This window comes from Pelobates fuscus, chromosome 4, assembly GCF_036172605.1.
Source record: "Pelobates fuscus isolate aPelFus1 chromosome 4, aPelFus1.pri, whole genome shotgun sequence".
In the NCBI taxonomy this organism is placed as follows: domain Eukaryota; kingdom Metazoa; phylum Chordata; class Amphibia; order Anura; family Pelobatidae; genus Pelobates; species Pelobates fuscus.
Genome location: NC_086320.1, coordinates 79636868 through 79654690, shown reverse-complemented (window position 1 = coordinate 79654690; position 17823 = coordinate 79636868). Strand labels below are relative to the sequence as shown.

At 39.1% G+C, this 17823-nt stretch overlaps 1 protein-coding gene across 4 annotated transcripts in view; it reads right to left on the bottom strand.

Annotated features, from left to right (window-relative positions):
* The window catches only part of TRPA1 (transient receptor potential cation channel subfamily A member 1), a 94286-nt gene that overhangs the window by 32508 nt on the left and 43955 nt on the right, over positions 1-17823 (bottom strand). For all 4 annotated transcript variants that reach the window (XM_063451330.1, XM_063451331.1, XM_063451329.1 and 1 more), the window contains 5 exons: positions 17221-17390; positions 9213-9377; positions 8395-8509; positions 7297-7463; positions 5205-5295 (listed from right to left, as the gene is read on the bottom strand). In XM_063451330.1, the coding sequence (XP_063307400.1) occupies positions 5205-5295; positions 7297-7463; positions 8395-8509; positions 9213-9377; positions 17221-17390 (708 nt within the window). The remainder of the gene's footprint in view (positions 1-5204; positions 5296-7296; positions 7464-8394; positions 8510-9212; positions 9378-17220; positions 17391-17823) is intronic.

Sequence of the window (17823 nt, the reverse complement as noted above, 5' to 3'; positions counted from 1 at the left end):
CTGTCTACTTAGGAATACACTGAATAAAACCAGATGTAGGAGGGATTCAGTCTCTTTTTTGCTCTCCCCTTGACTGAATAAGACTGTAGTAGCTGACTGTTTAGCCCCATGTGATTCCATTGTAACATTTAGCAACTGTTGCCTTTTGTAAGTAATAGGTTGTAGTTTTGTATTGTTATAATTATTTTAGTAAATTGACATTTTCATAGCATCTTTTACTTATTATCATTATATTACATGTACATTTAATATTACAATGTTTTGTGTATTTTCTAACCACATATTCGAACATAATACCACGAACTATAACAAATATTAGTGTTGTTACTTATTGCTTAATTATTATATATTAATTAAAATATTATTATTATTCATATTTTTTTTTTTTTTTTTTTAATGCTTTATTTTATTTGTGCAAGGTGATAACACATCAGGCTTACAATGCCACAACAGCTGGAGTAAGCAGTTATGCAGACATAGTGTTACAGTAGTTAGGCATTAGAAGATTCTGCACAGTTTTATATTTAAATGTCATTGTCGTGTGTCTGGTGGTTTCACTAGTTCCGCTTATCAGTAAAGGTGCGTTTTAAGGTTAAGTCGAACAATACAGTATGAAGTTACATTTGATTAACTTTAGGGATTGCGACGTTGCTAATCTGGCTTACAGTGCTAACACAGCCTGGATTAGCATTCATTTTAACATTATATTAGCAAGACAGTAAATGCTGCTGCAAGTTGTTATTACTATTGTGCACCTTTTAGATTAAATGGTTATGTTAAAGCTTATGCGGAAAATGCTTTATAAAGTATGTGTAACATAGCTTAGTCAAATAGCTTTACGTAAGAGTATCAATCATGCTTAAACAGTATACGAACAGGGTTAAATTCCCACTGGAGCTGCAATCACAGTCTTTGAGACCTGTATGGCTTATGACGGACGACTCCTCCATGGGTAAGCACAAAGTCCTGCATGCTGGATCTTCAGTATCAAGCGTCCCTGTTTTCCCACTGACTGCAAGGTGCTGTCCGACGGTCAGAGGAACGGGCAGGAAGCGAGTATGTTCGTGGTGGTGGGTATTGCTTATGACTGGCAGCGGTGTATCAGTCCTGAACTTGGGTAGAGGGTGTTCACCCTACCCCAGTAATCGGGAACAGGTGCGTGTATACCTGAGGGGGGGCTGGGTCGGCGTGCTTCGGGGCGGCCCTCCCGCCCCAGGCCATGTGAGGGGCCCGCTTGAAATGGCCACAGACTCTGGGGCTCTTGTTTGAATCCAGGTCTTTCCCGTGTAGGGTGCGCCAGAGGCCCCCGGTGTGCTTACGCCTCTTGACGGGGAGTTTTCTGTGGTGGCCAGAGCGAGGGGTGTTTCCCCTTGTTGGCCCTCAGCCCGGGTGGGCCCTGTCTGCTGGTGGTCTTGGGTTGTGGGTTTTGAGTGCCCGGAGGGCGTACCTGTGGCAGCTGCCCCTTACCCCCTTGTTGGCTCCCCCGGCTTTGCGTACGTGTGTGTTCAGTTCGGTCTTCAAGCTTTGCCCAGAAGCGGAGGAAGAGCTCGTCGAGCCTTTGTTCTAGGCTGACATGTGGGGTTGAGATGTTTGGTGGTTCAGGCAAGTGCAGTCCTGCGTGTCTGTCCGCCATTTTGTGGGAGCGCATGGCGGTCCCGGCCCGCGCCGTCATCGCCACTCGCTGGAGTTGAGGATAGGTGAGGCAGCCAGTGGGGACCGGGATAACCCCCGCCGGTCCAAGGGGGGGGGGGGGTGGGGGATGTCTGTGCCCGCAGCAGCCCGTGGCAGTGGGGCAGGGCAGCGGCCGTCCGCCCCGTCCTCCGCTCAGCTAGGCCGCGATCCGCGGGAGGTCGCTGGATCGACCCGAGCTTCACCTTGTCAGTCGTGGGGTCAGGCAGCCCTTTCTCCAGAGTGCCTTTCCCCTGTCTGCAGTTTGCTTGCCGCTTGAATAGCGTTTATTTTCTCCGTTTTAGGCTTCAGGAGTCAGGAGCTCAGGGAACCTGCGACTGATCAGTTCAGCGGCTTGACCCCGCCCCCCATTATTATTCATATTTAAGTCATGGTCACAACACCTTGCCTTCATTTATATTTATTATCTGGTTTCCTTGCACTACCATTACTGATGTCTGATGTAGAATTATTAAAAAATCTTTATTTGAACCTGTATTGAATTATTGTACTAACTCCATCTTAATCTCACATAACCTCACATTATGACAGACCCTCCATTTTGTCCACATTACATGACAGAATTTCTTAACAGCATTTAGTATAATGAATAGAGATTGTATTTTCTATAAAGATATGACTAACCCCGGAATTGCTGAATCTCCTGTAATTTGCAACATAGTATAATATGAAGGCCATGAGAACGCTGGCCTAATGAAATGTTCTATTCATAAAAGAACCTTGCACCTGACCACGAGACTGACATCACTAACTACGCAAATGACGCCCAAGCCCCCCTTTCCACCGAGTAAGCCTCGTGCTCCGTCCACACCCGTGTCCAGAACAATACCACCTCTCGGTGGGAGGACACCTAGCTAACCACTTAGTTTTGAGCCAATTAATCATATTGATGGGTTGACATTGACACAGCCACTTAACAATTAATCCAATTAATGATGTTTATTTGTTATTATCTGATATTCAATGATGATGTCATTTTGCTTTTAAAAGGGTTTGCATATCCGTTTTCGGCCCAGATGCCAATAAATTTCCTCGAAGTTATTTTAACCTGCACTCCGTGTGTCAGTCTGAATTTACTTCTGCGTATACGCAATTTATTCATCTCAGATTTGGACAGGAACAGATAGACATTTAAACATATTTGTTTGTTTCTAAATTAATCTACATCAATTCCATGATATCTGCAGTTTGACATTCTGTGGATTGTGGGAAAATTAACACAGCAACTGAAAGGGAATTTCAACTATAGGAGCAAAAAATTAATTCATTTAACCCCTTAACGCCGTTACGGCGTGCTATGCCGTCACGGGTTAAGTGGGCTTTAAAGCCGTTATGACGGCATAGCACGCCGTAACGGCTTGCAGCCCCAGGAGGTAAGATGTACTTACCTCCGCCGCGATCCGCTTCGGGAGGACTGCCTCACAGCCCAGGCAGCCCTCCCACGGCAAATCAGGCCCCCGGGGGCCATGTGATCGCTCTCAAAGAGCGATCACATGGCCCCCTATAGCTGGCTGTGGATCTGCCAGCAGGGGGACTGTTTGAAATATCAGACAGTCCCCCTGCTGGTGGGAAGTATAAAAAATAAATAAAATACAAGTGTAAAAATAAATTAAATATATTTTTACATATATATAATATGTATATATATTATATATATATAATATATATACATATTATATATATGTAACGTCATACAAAGTGTATTTTAATATTAATATAAGTATATATATTAATATTAAAATACACTTAGAATGACGTTACATATATATAATATGTATATATATTATATATATAATAGATGTACATATATATATTATATATAAATACGTATAATTAAAATAATAAATAAATAAAATAATAAAATAAATAAATAAAATATTGAAACAAAATTTAATATAAATTATATATGCATATGTAATTTCATTCTAACTGTATTTTGTTATTAATATATATATATCGGTAACAAAATACACTTAGAATGACATTCTATATATATCTATATATATATAAAATACAAATAACCGCAAATATATATATAGATAAATACATATAATTACATAAAAGATTACATTAGTATACACGTAGAATTTCAATACCTATAAATGCATATATATTAAAATTCTACATGTATATTTAAATAATCTTTTAACGTAATTATGTGATTTGATTAATTAAAATTTGATTGACATGCCTGGCAACACAGGGAGAAAGTGCAGCGAATTTAATTCGCAAGCACTATATTTGACCCTGTAACTCTCCAAGACACCATAAAACCTGTACATAGGGGGTACTGTTTTACTCGGGAGACTTCACTGAACTCAAATATTCGTGTTTCAAACTGGTAAATTGTATTACAACGATGATATTTTAAGTAAAAGTGACGTTTTTTGCATTTTTTACAAGCGAACGGCACTTTTATGGTCTATATTATTGTTGTAATATGTTTTACTGTTTTAAAACACTAATATTTGTGTTTAGTGAAGTCTCCAGAGAATAACAGTACCCCCATGTACAGGTTTTATGGTGTTTTGGAAAGTTAGAGAGTCACATATAAGGCTTGCATTTCATTTTTTTCACATTGAAATTTGCCAGATTGGTTATGTTGCCTTTGAGAGTGTATGGTAGCCCAGGAATGAGAATTACCCCCATGATGGCATACCATTTGCAAAAGTAGACAACCCGAGGTATTGCAAGTGGGGTATGTCCAGTCTTTCTTAGTAGCCACTTAGTCACAAACACTGGCCAAATATTTTTTGCTTTTTTCACACAAAAACAAATATGAACGCTAACTTTGGCCAGTGTTTGTGACTAAGTGGCTACTAAAAAAGACTAAACATACCCCACTTTCAATACCTTGGCTTGTCTACTTTTTCAAATGGTATGCCATTATGGGGGTAATTCTCATTCCTGGGCTACCACACCGTCTCAAAGGTAACATTACCAATCTGGCAAATTTCAATTTGAAAATGGAACGTTCTATATTTGACCCTGTAACTTTCCAAAACAACATAAAACCTGTTAATGGGTGGTACTGTTGTACTCGTGAGACATCGCTGATTACAAATATGTGCATTTTTTTTGCAGTAAAACCTAACAGTATTATGACATTCACAGTTAAAATGTCAGACGGAAATGCAAATTTAAAAAAAAATCTTATTTTCTCACATTTTTTTTAAATTTTATTCATAATGAATTATGTTCCATATATGAATAGTTAATGATAGATTAAAGCCCTGTTTCTCCTGAACAAAATGATATATAATAAGTGTGGGTGCATATAATATGAAAGAGGGGAACTACGGGTGAACAGACATATAGCGCAAATTCCAGTTTTTGTTTACGTTTTGTTTTGATCAGAACGTGCACTATTGACTCCGTCCTGAAGGGGTTAAAACAAAATGTTGTCACGTTGCTTGTAATTTGCACAATGGTGTGTTTGCTATACATTAAAGTAACTAACCTGTTTAGGTTAAGATAATCACATTTTAATTAAAACAGGATAAAAGGTTACTAACTTTAAAGCTTTCTGGAAGATAGGTCACCATTTCAAGAATAGGACATTCATAGCCAGACTCATTCGAAAATGTGCCCAGAATTTCTTCCCACCTGCATACAGAATAAGCATTCGTTATTTGGTAAATATTGCTACATTTGTTTTGTCACACTGTAAAAAAAACAACAACAAAAAAAAAACTGCCTCAGTATTATTTTGTACCAATATTATATACCACAAAATTACCTTAAATATAATTAAAGGCATTACACTCAAGAAATTGCCTTTAAAGTGGTTTAGGGTGAACCATTATGTCCACACATATTTATATGTGAAGGGTGGAGAGGGGAAGATTTATTTTGCACTCTATCTGTACCAAAGGAACTGGACGTCAGACAAATTAGATTAGTAAGAATTAGTTCTAATTAGTGTCGGTGATTGGGCATCTATTGCTTTAAGCAGCACTATGTTACTGTACTTCAAGGAGTGGGGAGCACACTAAGGCAAGTGTACTGAAGAACCTGCAAGTCCATTCGTCTGCTAAGCTACATATTTGTAAGCAACATTTCTCACAGACATTTATACAATTTAGAATTCATTAGCAAAGTAGGTGCTAAAGTAACCCATATCTGGCTTACCGTGATACAGTAATTATATGCCAAAGGACACCCACTTGGATTTTTATCTCCTACCTTCCAACTTCTGTAAGGAATTAAAGAGCATGGATCCTGGCGATCCTTCCTCCTTCTTGCTTCATTTACAAAAACCTAACTTACAAACTTAATTTAAATTGGAGAAACAAACCTAGAAATGCATAGCGTTGCCCCTCTACCTGTTGTTAGAATGCATTCCATCAAAAGCTGGTGTGTGTTTTGCGATACAGGACACAACAATTTAAAATAGTTCCATTCTGTATTTTGTTGTAAGTGAGTCAGATCAATTACATTACTTCCAATTGCATTGCTCTAAATGAATAACATCAAAGATAATGTATGCATTTATTTATATATTTGTTAGCGTGTCCATATTTCTATTTACAAAAGTCAACTATATTGCTGAAAATATCGTAGTTATCTCTATTTTTATAATGCTAGAATACCTTTGCAACAGATTTACTGTTCTTAAAGTTACCGAAACAACTTCAGTTTAATGAAGCAGTTTTTGTGTATAGATCATACCCCTGAAGTCTCAGTGCTCAATTCTCTGCCATTTAGGAATTAAATAATTTTGTTTCTGTTTAACCCCTTAAGGACACATGACATGTGTGACATGTCATGATTCCCTTTTATTCCAGAAGTTTGGTCCTTAAGGGGTTAAGCTGTCCTACCAACACCTCAGCTATCTGTGACTCACACAGCCTGCATGGAAAAATGAAAAATTATTTTCAATCAGATATTAACTTACTTTAGATATTTATATCTCTTGCTCTGTAAATTGAACTTTAATTACAGCAAGGTCTAGCAAGCTATGAACAGTACAGGAGATAACAAGGTTTTAAATGAAACTAAATTTATTCATTGTTGTACCTGTCACACTGCTGCAAAGTCCCTGAGGAAGTCCCTGGAGTGGGAAGAAACGCGTTGGACAGATTGTGGACAGTTTCAATTTATTTTTATGCTGATTGATCCTTACCTATGTGTAAGTAATACATGCTTTTTATACTTTGCGCACATCTTTCTACTTTTCATTCTGGATGCATTTTATTTTACTTTTCCATGTAATTGAGATCTGGAAGACCATACATTGGAATTAGAAAACTGCCTGAGAGCTACATGGATTTTTGATACGCCCTGTTTTAACAGTCAAAGTGTGAGTTATCCATTTGGCACATATCACTATTATAAAGATATCATACGGAGTTGCACTATGTTATTTTTTTATTTCCCTATAGTTGGATTGACCCATATTTGTATTCATGTATTTGTGGGAGATTTGAGGAGATCTTCGGGTTTAAATCTACAACTTAGAGGGAAGTTTCCTAACTTATATTTTTTATTCACTGAAGACACTTGGTGTTATATACAATATTGGTGAAATTATAATATCACAGAGTGATATAGTGAAAGAGTCTGTACTTTTCTCTATACAAGTTACAGCATAATCATATCTCTTACCTCTCACTCTGGATTGAAACAAAAACAACATCCTTTCTTCCATGGCGTATTGCATCATGAATGAACGAAGCACCATTCATGTTCAATGTGACAGATGCTCCACGTTCCAGGAGAAGTCCTACAGCTTTAGCATGACCCTCCCGTGCAGCTAGATGGAGAGCTGTGTTCTATAAGAAAAAAAAAATTGAATGCACGGCAAAGTAAAGTACATTTGTTTATTCACTATCCTCTACAACATTCCAAGAAAGTTATCCACCACATTCCAAAGACATGGTGTCAAGACTAACATCTTTTAAAGGAATACTGAAGCCTTCAAAACAACTTTAGCTTAATGAAGCAGTTTGGGTGTATAGATCATGTGCCCCTGCAGTCTTACTGCCCAGTTATCTGCCATTGAGGCATTAAATTACGTTTGTTCAGTTTATGTAGGCTGTCAGTCACAACTAGGGCAGGTGTGGTTAGCCACGCCTGCCGTAGCTGTGACTGACACAACATACATGAAAAATAAAGTTTCATTTTCAATCTGTTAACTTGTTTTAGAAGTTTTTATCTCCTACTCTGTAAATGTAACTATAATCACACACAGGAGGCTCGTGCAGGGTCAAGAAAGCTATTCACAGAGAAGGAGATACGACATTATAGATTAAACAGACTGTGCAGTAAAGGAATCTAAAATCTAATTTCCTTTTAAGGAAGTGTTTAGAAAGGGCTGTATAACAAAGTGTTTTAACTCCTAAATGGCATATAATTGAGCAATGGGACTGCGGGGGCATGACCTATGCAACAAAGTTGCTTCATTAAGCTGTTTTGGTTACTATGGTGTCTCTTCAATTGTTTGCTGACTTATTTATTAATAAAAATATTGATTTACTGAAACAGGTTTTTCTGGGAAAGTAACTTTTTTTTATAAATAGTTTCTCATCTGAGTGACAATATGCAATATTTTTGTTAAAAAGCAGGTGCACGGATCTGAAGTGGAGATTTAGTTTTTCTAGCTGCTTGGTCATTAACATAGCAAGTCATAAACATATCAAGTTTATAGCCAAAGCTCACACTAATCTCAAATATCAATCTAAAGGGCATTACGTAAGAGTATACCTTTTCCTTGTCTGCTTTATCGATAAGTCCAATGGAGGTTTCCAAAATAGTTTTCATAGTTCTGGTATAACCACCAGCTGCTGCATAATGTAGGGCTGTCCATCCACGGTAGTCACTTAATAATTCAAACAAAGTAGCATTATCATCAACTAACATTGATTATTCACCATTTTACAAAACATGACCCTGCTCTCAGCCTCCAGTCCTATATAGAACAGTAATTGCTGCATTCTGACACACTAGCAGTTGAGGCCTGCTGTTCATATAGTCAGTTAGAATAAAGTATCCTATTTTCCTTCCTAATACCAAATTGTATGACATTACAGACAATGCAGTTAAAATGGTTATTATTTCAGAAATTGTCTGTAATTGTCCATAACATAGCATTTTAAAAACTTGTTTATACCATGAGTTGATCATTTTTTAAATCTGTTCAGTTTGTTTTTAAATAAAAAATTATCACATGGGTTCATTAGACACACAATCTTTTTCCTAAACAATAGAAAGTTGGGGTATAGTTATCAAAATACAAAATGTAGGTTGACTCTTTGCAGCTTTTCTTGTATTCGTTATGTGTCACTGAATTTGCAAAAACTGAATTAATTCCAGACTAACGAACGTGAGGACTGACCTACACTACTCCCCTGCTTAGTAGGACTCGGTTGGAATAGTTTAAGCTCATTTATAGAGAGAATATGTTAGTAACAGTGTTGTTTTAATGTGCACTATAAAATCAATTTTTGATATAATATGAATTGCACAAACACAAATATATTTCGTGCTAAATTTGTTACCAGCATTCAAGTTTTTTCATTTACCTTAAAAGCAGGGCACCTCTTTTCAGAAGCATGAAAACTATCTTTTCATGTCCGCTTTCTGCTGCCAAATGAAGTGGCGTCATGCCCTTTTCTTCAGCGTCGTTGAGAAGCCTTGCGTCTGACACAAACCTCAGAAGTCGTTGGCAGGTGTTAATACGGCCATAACTTTATTTACAATAACGTGAAGGACAAATTTAAAAGAATTCTTAATCAAGGTAATAAAAATATCAATCCAACAGTGTTCAAAATATTTTATAGAGTTGCATAAATTCTTGAATCCTAAATAACAGATAAACATCATGTTCCCATATCTTGGAGATTTAGTCAGTTTCAGCATTTGGTACCAGGGTATGATTATTCTGCATATGATTGCCATAAGTAAATTTTAATACCAGGAATAATCTTCCAGTGGAAATAGTAAACTCAGTATTGACAATTTTACCACATGACAGGAAGCTTCATATTTTGCATAACTTTCTTTACGGTAAACTCCAGCAGCAAAGGTCAATCAATGTTCAAATAAATCAGAAAAAAAGAACAAAGCATTATATAAAGCCTTGTAGCCTCGATTCCTCTTTCTTTGCTGCTCCGGCTACAACAGGCCAGAATATTTGCTCTCTCTGAGTACCCTATTGATTATATTTATTTCATTGTGTTCTTGTGTTTTAAATTTCCTTTTTGTACTATGTGTCCTGGCTTCTATCCTACCCTCTAATTACCTGGCCTCTCTTTCTGCTTTACACTTTTTTATATTGACTTAGTCTGTCTCCTTATGTATCCCTGTCCTGCATTGTACTTATCTGGGGATCTGAACTGTGTCCTGTTTTTTTACCTGCTAATTTTCCCTCCATGTTTTAGGCCGGGTCTGGGGTAGTTGGGTTGCTGGGGCACTAGACGCACACTTGGGTCCACAGAAGTTGTTCCTGACGGGTCCTCGCATGCGGTGGCCATCTTGGATCTTGCTCCTTGCGAGATAACCGGCGGCCCTTTTGTTTGTGTGTGGCAGAACACGGCCTGCACACGGTCAGTTCCCTTTTGTTTGTGTGTGGCAGAACACGGCCTGCACACGGTCAGTTCCCTACCACAGGATCTCAGCCCTGTTACATACGAACCAGGCTGCCTGCCTCTCAGGACCACTACTGACACAGTGGGACTTGTTACATCCTTTCATCTGCCATACAAACAAGGATTGCAAAGTGCTTTCATATTACATTATGTGGATCACACACTACTGCTATTTGCCTAAGTTATAAAAGTGAGGATTATTATATGGCATGTCAAATATTTACACTATATGCATATTGCCTGATGGTGCAGACTGCCTGTTTCAGCTGCACACAGGGGTGTACCCATACAATACTATTGGGGTGAGCCCCACATCTACTCTTTGGCTGATCTACAACCTACAATTGCTAGGGTGCAATACAGTGCATGACACATAGTGGGCCATGATCACAGTGGTCGGTGTCACAGTGGTTGGTGATATTGTTACATACCTGGGTGATCCTTGAGTGTACTGGATAAGGGGACTCCCCTCCATGCCAGGATACAACCAACGGGCCACTTAACATGTCCTCTCTTCCACAGGACAATCACCCAGACATGAGTGATTCACCAATGCAACCACATGACATCCAGTCCATGATAAAAGCTGCAGCTTCTATGGAGAAAGCACTCTCCAAGATCCTTACTCAACCTCCTCCTGAGGTATTGACTCAAACCATAGGCCTGACACCTCCAGGTGATGATGACACCATGGGCTTGGGAGTGTCCACCAAAGACTTCCCGGACCTCCCTAAATGCCACAGTAAAGGCCTCATGCCAGCACCTGACAAGTCGGAAGGAAAAGCGCCTGCTAGGCGCCCCACATGCCTGGTGGTGTCAGAACCACCTCCACTAATTCTACCCTTTGAAAGGGAAGGTGGCTACCCTACTGTTGCCTTGGATGTCTGGGTGATTAGTGAGTGGATGAATCAGCATCAGGGGTGATGATGACTGGCTATATTTGCCAGGTCCGGTATCTCAATATGTCAAAGAATCAGTTAATGATGATCCCTTTACGCAAGAGGTTGAAGGCCACCCAGGACAAATTGCTTTACCTCCTGGGCCCTTTGGCAAAGATTTTCTACTTTTCAGATTTGACTATCTTGCAAAGATCCCAACTGTTTACGCTCACTCTGCAGGAATGGGCTCAGCACAGTATCTGACTACTTGGCAATACTAACGACGCACAGTGCTGCACTTCTACGGATCAGCGCCAAATTAATGAATATGGCCAACAAGGAACTTGAACCATTTGCCAATGGCCTCCTATTTGGTGATTTGTTTATTCATGATTTAAAGAAACACATTTCACTCATCACTAGCTTGAGTAAAGCCCAAACTTCCAAGGGACAGGTATCCCGCACTACACCATCCATAGGTGTTTTTAGGAGGACTGGTTAACAGAGAGACCGAGCCACCAAACTATTCTGGGCCTCTAGCCCCAGGCCTTATCCACCATCCACCTTCTTCCCAACTTACGGGTACTTGAATACATCCTTCTACCGGGGAGCGGACAAGCCAAGAGGTTCCCGTGGCAGAGGCCATTGATGCTTTCTTTTAGGTGGGTTACTATCCAAGTTACCATTATAATATGTCCACTGAAGGCAGACTGTGACTTTTTTTGCAGAAGTGGGAAGAGATTTCCTCGGATGCCTGCATTTTACAAAGGGTGCAGAGTTATGTCATCGAGTTCACTTCAACTCCACGCTATCAACACCCACCACCACGAGTGTCCAAGGACTACAAGGCCCTTACCGGTGAGGAAATTCAGATGCTGTTCTACAAAGGCACTGTCCAATATGCTCCGGACAATGGAGGCTTTTATTCAACAACATCTTTCTGGATCAGAAGAAGACAGGAGACTTCCACCTGGTCAGAAACTTGCAACCACTCCATGCGTTGGTGGTGTATGGTCATTTCAAGTGGGAAGGTATTCATCTGTCATGCGATCTACTCCTTCACGACGATTGGTTCACACACTCGACTTGAAGGATTCAGAGCTGTCTGGGTCGGTTTCCCCCCATGCCAGAAATTCCTACGCTTCCACTGGAAGGGACCCCTGTGCCAATTCGCTTCCTTCTCTTTGGACTCAGATCGGCCCTGTGTGTTTCATGACACTCCTGAAGCCGATTATGGCTTGTCTACAATATCTGGACATACAGTGACTAGATGATTTACTTCTCTTTTGCAACTCAGCTTCCTCAGACAAACTTTGTAATATAATTTCTCAAATCCCTGGGATTTAAAGTGAAACAAGAGAAGTCAGCCCTAACTACCTCACAGGTCTTTGAATTTCTGGCATTCGTGTAGGACTCAATCTCCTGAATCCTATGCCTGCCTCTCACAAAGATTGCAGCCATTCGGAAGGAGATTCGGATGGACCACATCCCACTCCGACTACTCGCCAGAGTAGTAGACCTGCCATCCTCTTCAATACTAGTTATTTACCCTGGTCCTATACACTACAGAGCCACACATTGACTCAAAGCACAATATCTTTAGGCAGGCTTCTCATTCAACCAACTGGCACTTCTCGATCCCAAAGTGTGAATGGAGCTCCGATGGTGGTTCCTGCACATGCAAACCTGGAATGGGAAGGCCATATCTGTTCCGTCACTGGATTTCGTGATGGAGTCGGATGCCAGCATGTGGGCAGAATACCTACCAGGCACATCCAACCTAATGGCGGATAGGTACTTCCGTCACTGGCGGGATAGCAGCGACTGGAAGTTTCATAACAATGTCTTCAAGACACTATTCAAATTGCGTATCGATCTTTTAACGTCACGGACCAACCATCAACTTCCGAGGTTCTCCAGCTGGCTTCAAACCTGCAATGTGAAGCGGTGGACGCTTTTCTTCCAGTATGGCCACCCCTTTCCCTCCTTTCTCTATGATAACAAGGGTATTACATCTAGTGCGTGTTCAGGGGATTTCTCTGCTACTGATTGCCCCATTGTGGCCGAGCCAAGCAAGGTTCCCAGATCTGTTGGATTTGTCCTACAACCACCCTCTCCTTCATTCAAAGTTTCCCCTCCTCTCTCTGAGCCCAGAGTGGAACCACACCCCCTAGTAGTACAGGACCGACTGAAACTTGTGGCCTAGACGGTTTATGGGATATTGGTTTGTTGACGGCTTACCACAAGTCATTAAAAATCTATTATAGGACTTATGAGCTCCCTACACTAGAAGGAGTTACCTTGCTGCCTGGAACAAGTCGACTAGCTGGTGTGTGGAGAAGGACTCTGTTCCCTTTAATGCACCTCTTCCAATCATATTACACCTCCTATCTCTACTAAACATTTCGAGCCGTTCAGATCAGTCCACTAACGTTACACGTTCAGCTATTCCAGCTGAGCAGGTTCTGATTCTAGGCTTACCAGTGGGTGAGGACTCACTTATCGAATAGCTATTCCATATTGAAGAAGCCCTGTTGGCAAAATGCGTTTGTGGATATTTTATACTGTGTATTTTATTCATTAAATATTTTTTGGTCACCTTTTATTATAGCTATTCCATATTGAAGAAGCCCTGTTGGCAAAACGCGTTTATGGATATTTTATCCTGTGTATTTTATCCACAGTATAAAATATACTGATATTGAATAAGCCCTGTTGGCGAAATGCATTTGTGGATATTATATACTGTGTATTTTATTCATTAAAACATTTTTGGTCACCTTTTATTGTGTCAATCATCTTTTAATACACTTTATATATATTTTCTATAATTTTTTTACCTGGCATTTTACTATTCTGGACTCCAAGTAATCCGAGGTGGGGATCATACCACCAACGCTGTCATCAAGGAGCAGTTTGCCTGCTCCATTCTTGTGAGTACCTTTTTATTTATTTTATTTACTACTGTTTTATCCAGTGAGCACTATTGGTCATCTCTTTTTTATGCTATTTGAGTGTCGAACATACCTCTGAAAAAAGAAGCCTGCACCATATCCCATAAGCAGGGATCATACCGCTGAACGCTTTCCATACTAGAGCTAGCTTTAGCTCTGATACACGTGAGTGAATTACCATCTTCTTTTATTATTTGTTGTACCATATTGGACATACCACACTATTTGGTTTTCTATCTGTTTTATCTTTTCATAATACTGGATCCCCCTGGGGAAGGACAGCGAGGACATTGTTCCTGATCAAGCACTTTGTAGACTGTCTGATCTAAAGAAGATCTGTTCAGGTAAGACTTTTATATTTAAATTTTATTATACATTTTATTGTATTTTATTGGTGTATTTTGGTGCAACCTTTATCTTTGTTTCTATTCCTGTTGTATTTGAACGGTTTTTGAGGGATTCCCTTTAAGGGTTGCAGCCTTATTGTTATTTAGCGCTTACTCTCTCTCTCTCTCTCTCTCTCTCTCATAGTTACATAGTTAGATAGCTGAAAAGAGACTTGCGTCCATCAAGTTCAGCCTTCCTCACACCTGTTTTTTGCTGTTGATCCAAAAGGCAAAAAAAAAAAAAAAAAAAAACCCAGTTTGAAGCACAATTTTGCAACAAGCTAGGACAAAAAATTCCTTCTTGACCCCAGAATGGCAGTCAGATTTATCCTTGAATCAAGCAGTTATTACCCTACATTGAAAGATTATATCCTTAAATATTCTGTCTTTGCAAGTATGCATCTAGTAGCTGTTTGAACATCTGTATGGACTCTGATAAAACCACTTCTTCAGGCAGAGAATTCCACATCCTGATTGTTCTTACAGTAAAAAAAACCTTTCCTTTGCCTTAGACGAAATCTTCTTTCTTCCAGTCTAAACGCATGGCCTCGTGTCCTATGTAAAGTCCGGTTTGTGAATAGATTTCCACACAATGGTTTGTATTGGCCCCGAATATATTTGTATAATGTTATCATATCCCCTCTCAGGCGACGTTTTTCTAAACTAAATAGGTTTAAATTTGTTAATTAATTTGTTAACTCTCGATTCTATTCTGTTGCCAGATAAATGTTTAAGATTTTGTTGACATTACTCTTGCCTTTCACTTATTTCTGTTCTTTTCAGTGTAAAAACCTTTGGCATCTGGTTCAACTTGGCTGTTCCTCCTGCCTCAGCTTCGCTCTATTGGAAGGGTCATCTGACTTGGTTCTATTTTTCGGATTTATGAGTTTTTGTTCCTAGTTGTTAAACTGTTATCTCTCACATCCAAAAAAGAGGAGGAATCAAGGTTACAAGGCTTTATATAATGCAATGTTCTTTTTTTCCTGATTGATTTGAACTTTGATTGGCCTTTGCTGCTGGAGTTTACAGTAAAGAAAGTTATTCAAAATATTTGCATCCTGTCATTATTAAAATTAGGATTATAGGTACACTACGTTAGCATAATCTACAATCACTTCTGATCTCACAATCAATTATAGCCACGATCATTCGATATGCATCGATAACAATACCAACTCATTACAATTGGATGATTAGGGTTACGTACTAATTTTACTTTATCTCTATGTTCTGGATCTAAAAAGCTACTTGGTAGTTAAATTAATATTTTGAAAAACTCCAAGCCCTATTAACTTGCCAAATGTGCAATTGTTTGTTAGTGACCTGCAACATTTCACAAACATTTTTGTTTATGTATTCTGAAGATATGTTTATGGATGCTAATGAAGAATACATACCAAACCATTTATTCCCATTTTCTCAAGATATAATATTTAAACATAATAATGGAGCAAGCATTTATATACTCATCTCATAGCAATGATGTGAGTTCATCTCATGGCAATGATGTATATTAAAGCAGCCCAGAACGTATTACAAGGTTTTATGATAAAGAACCAAACTATAACAGCTCTAAGTATTGGAAAATATTTCATTATCTACATGATTTAAAGACAAGAAAAAACATGTTAGCTTTAAACTTGAGCTTGAACACTTGCCAAATTACACATCAGTACAGAGATGTCACTAGTTATCCAGAGTTGAATCCCTGCTAGTTTTTAAATTATCTACTCAATACCGTGCTAACATTTAGGTTGAATACCTACTGAATACCATGCAAGCTTTTAGGTTGAATACCTACTGAATACCATGCAAGCTTTTAGATTGAATACCTACTGAATACCATGCAAGCTTTTAGGTTGAATACCTAAATATAGACAGATTTTAAAGCGGCACTGTCATCGTGTGGGGACTTTGCTGAATTCGTAAAGACTCCCAACGGTGACATACTAAAAATATACATAGTCATCTCTAGTAAAGCATAATTACAAAGTGATTGCTTTTGTATCCTTTTCTTAAACTACAGATTATTTTGCTCTAGTAATTATCTTTAGTAAAGCATAATTACAAAGTGGAGCAACACACATTGAAACAAATGTGTTTGCTGCTTTGTGTCAAATCTAGCACTTTGCCAAGGAACTCATTATTGATCAGTAGCATCTTGATGGCAACTTTGGACAGTTATTGTATCATTTTCTTAAACTACAGATTAATCAAATACATATTAAATCATATACATATATACACGCACGGCAGTCAAATAGTAAAAAAAACTTTAAACACTCCCCTCTTTCTAGGGCCAAGGTCCCTCGACGCTGGCTCTCTCTACATCTCCTCCAGCATCAGCACTTAGGGGGAACCTATTGCCGAGTGCCACGCATTAATTTAGCCTTCAAACAATGCTTTCCCACAGGGATTTGGACGTCTTCATGCAAAGCATCAAGACGTCCAGTGTCATTTCACAGAGTTAAAATCCATTAAACAGCAGGAAGTGTCTCTAGTTTTACGTTGCATTTAATGCAATGTAAAACAGGAGACATAAATTACATTAATGCAATGTAATATTTTACATTTCAAGGTTAAGGGGGCTGGGACACGGCATCTAGACCACTTCAATAACATGAAGTGGTCTGGTTGCTTATAATGTCCCTTTAAGTAAATCTTTATTGTTCCATATGTGTTCAAAATGTATTTGTTTTATTTTTAATTCAATGTAGACACCTACCTTGCAGCAAAATGCAAAGCTGATTGTTTATTTTTGCTTTTAGAGTAAAGAGATACGTTAAGTCCTAGTAGATTGTTGACAGAGTTTGGCACTCCTTGTCGGCATGCATAATGAAGTGGAGTACAGCCCTCCGAGTCTTCATCACTTACTAGTGCCTTTATATGCTCCATCTGAGGGAAAATGAAAAGTAAAACTCTTAATTAATTTAAATAAGAAGAGATACTCAATCTATAACAAGACTATAGTTTTCAGGGGTGGGCAAAGATAGATGGACAAGGTGCATAGCACCAGGGAACCTAACTTTTTATGGATGAATTACTGCTACAGTCATTGATACTTCATAGTGGTTATGGTGCCAGGAGTGCCCTGGGCCTGCTAATGTAAACAGTCATCCTGCAAAATGGATGCTCTCTGCACTGAGCTAAGCTGGCTGTGTTGGTCAGCTGATGCTCTCAGCCAATAAGCTGGTCTTCCAGAGCAGGTCTTAGCTTAGAAGAGCTCATGGAAACACCATGCAGGAGATGTCTGGATTCCACCAGGGCACAGTGTCAAACCATTAGCCAAACTGTTTTACTGCTTACCTTGGAAAGACACCAGAGCACT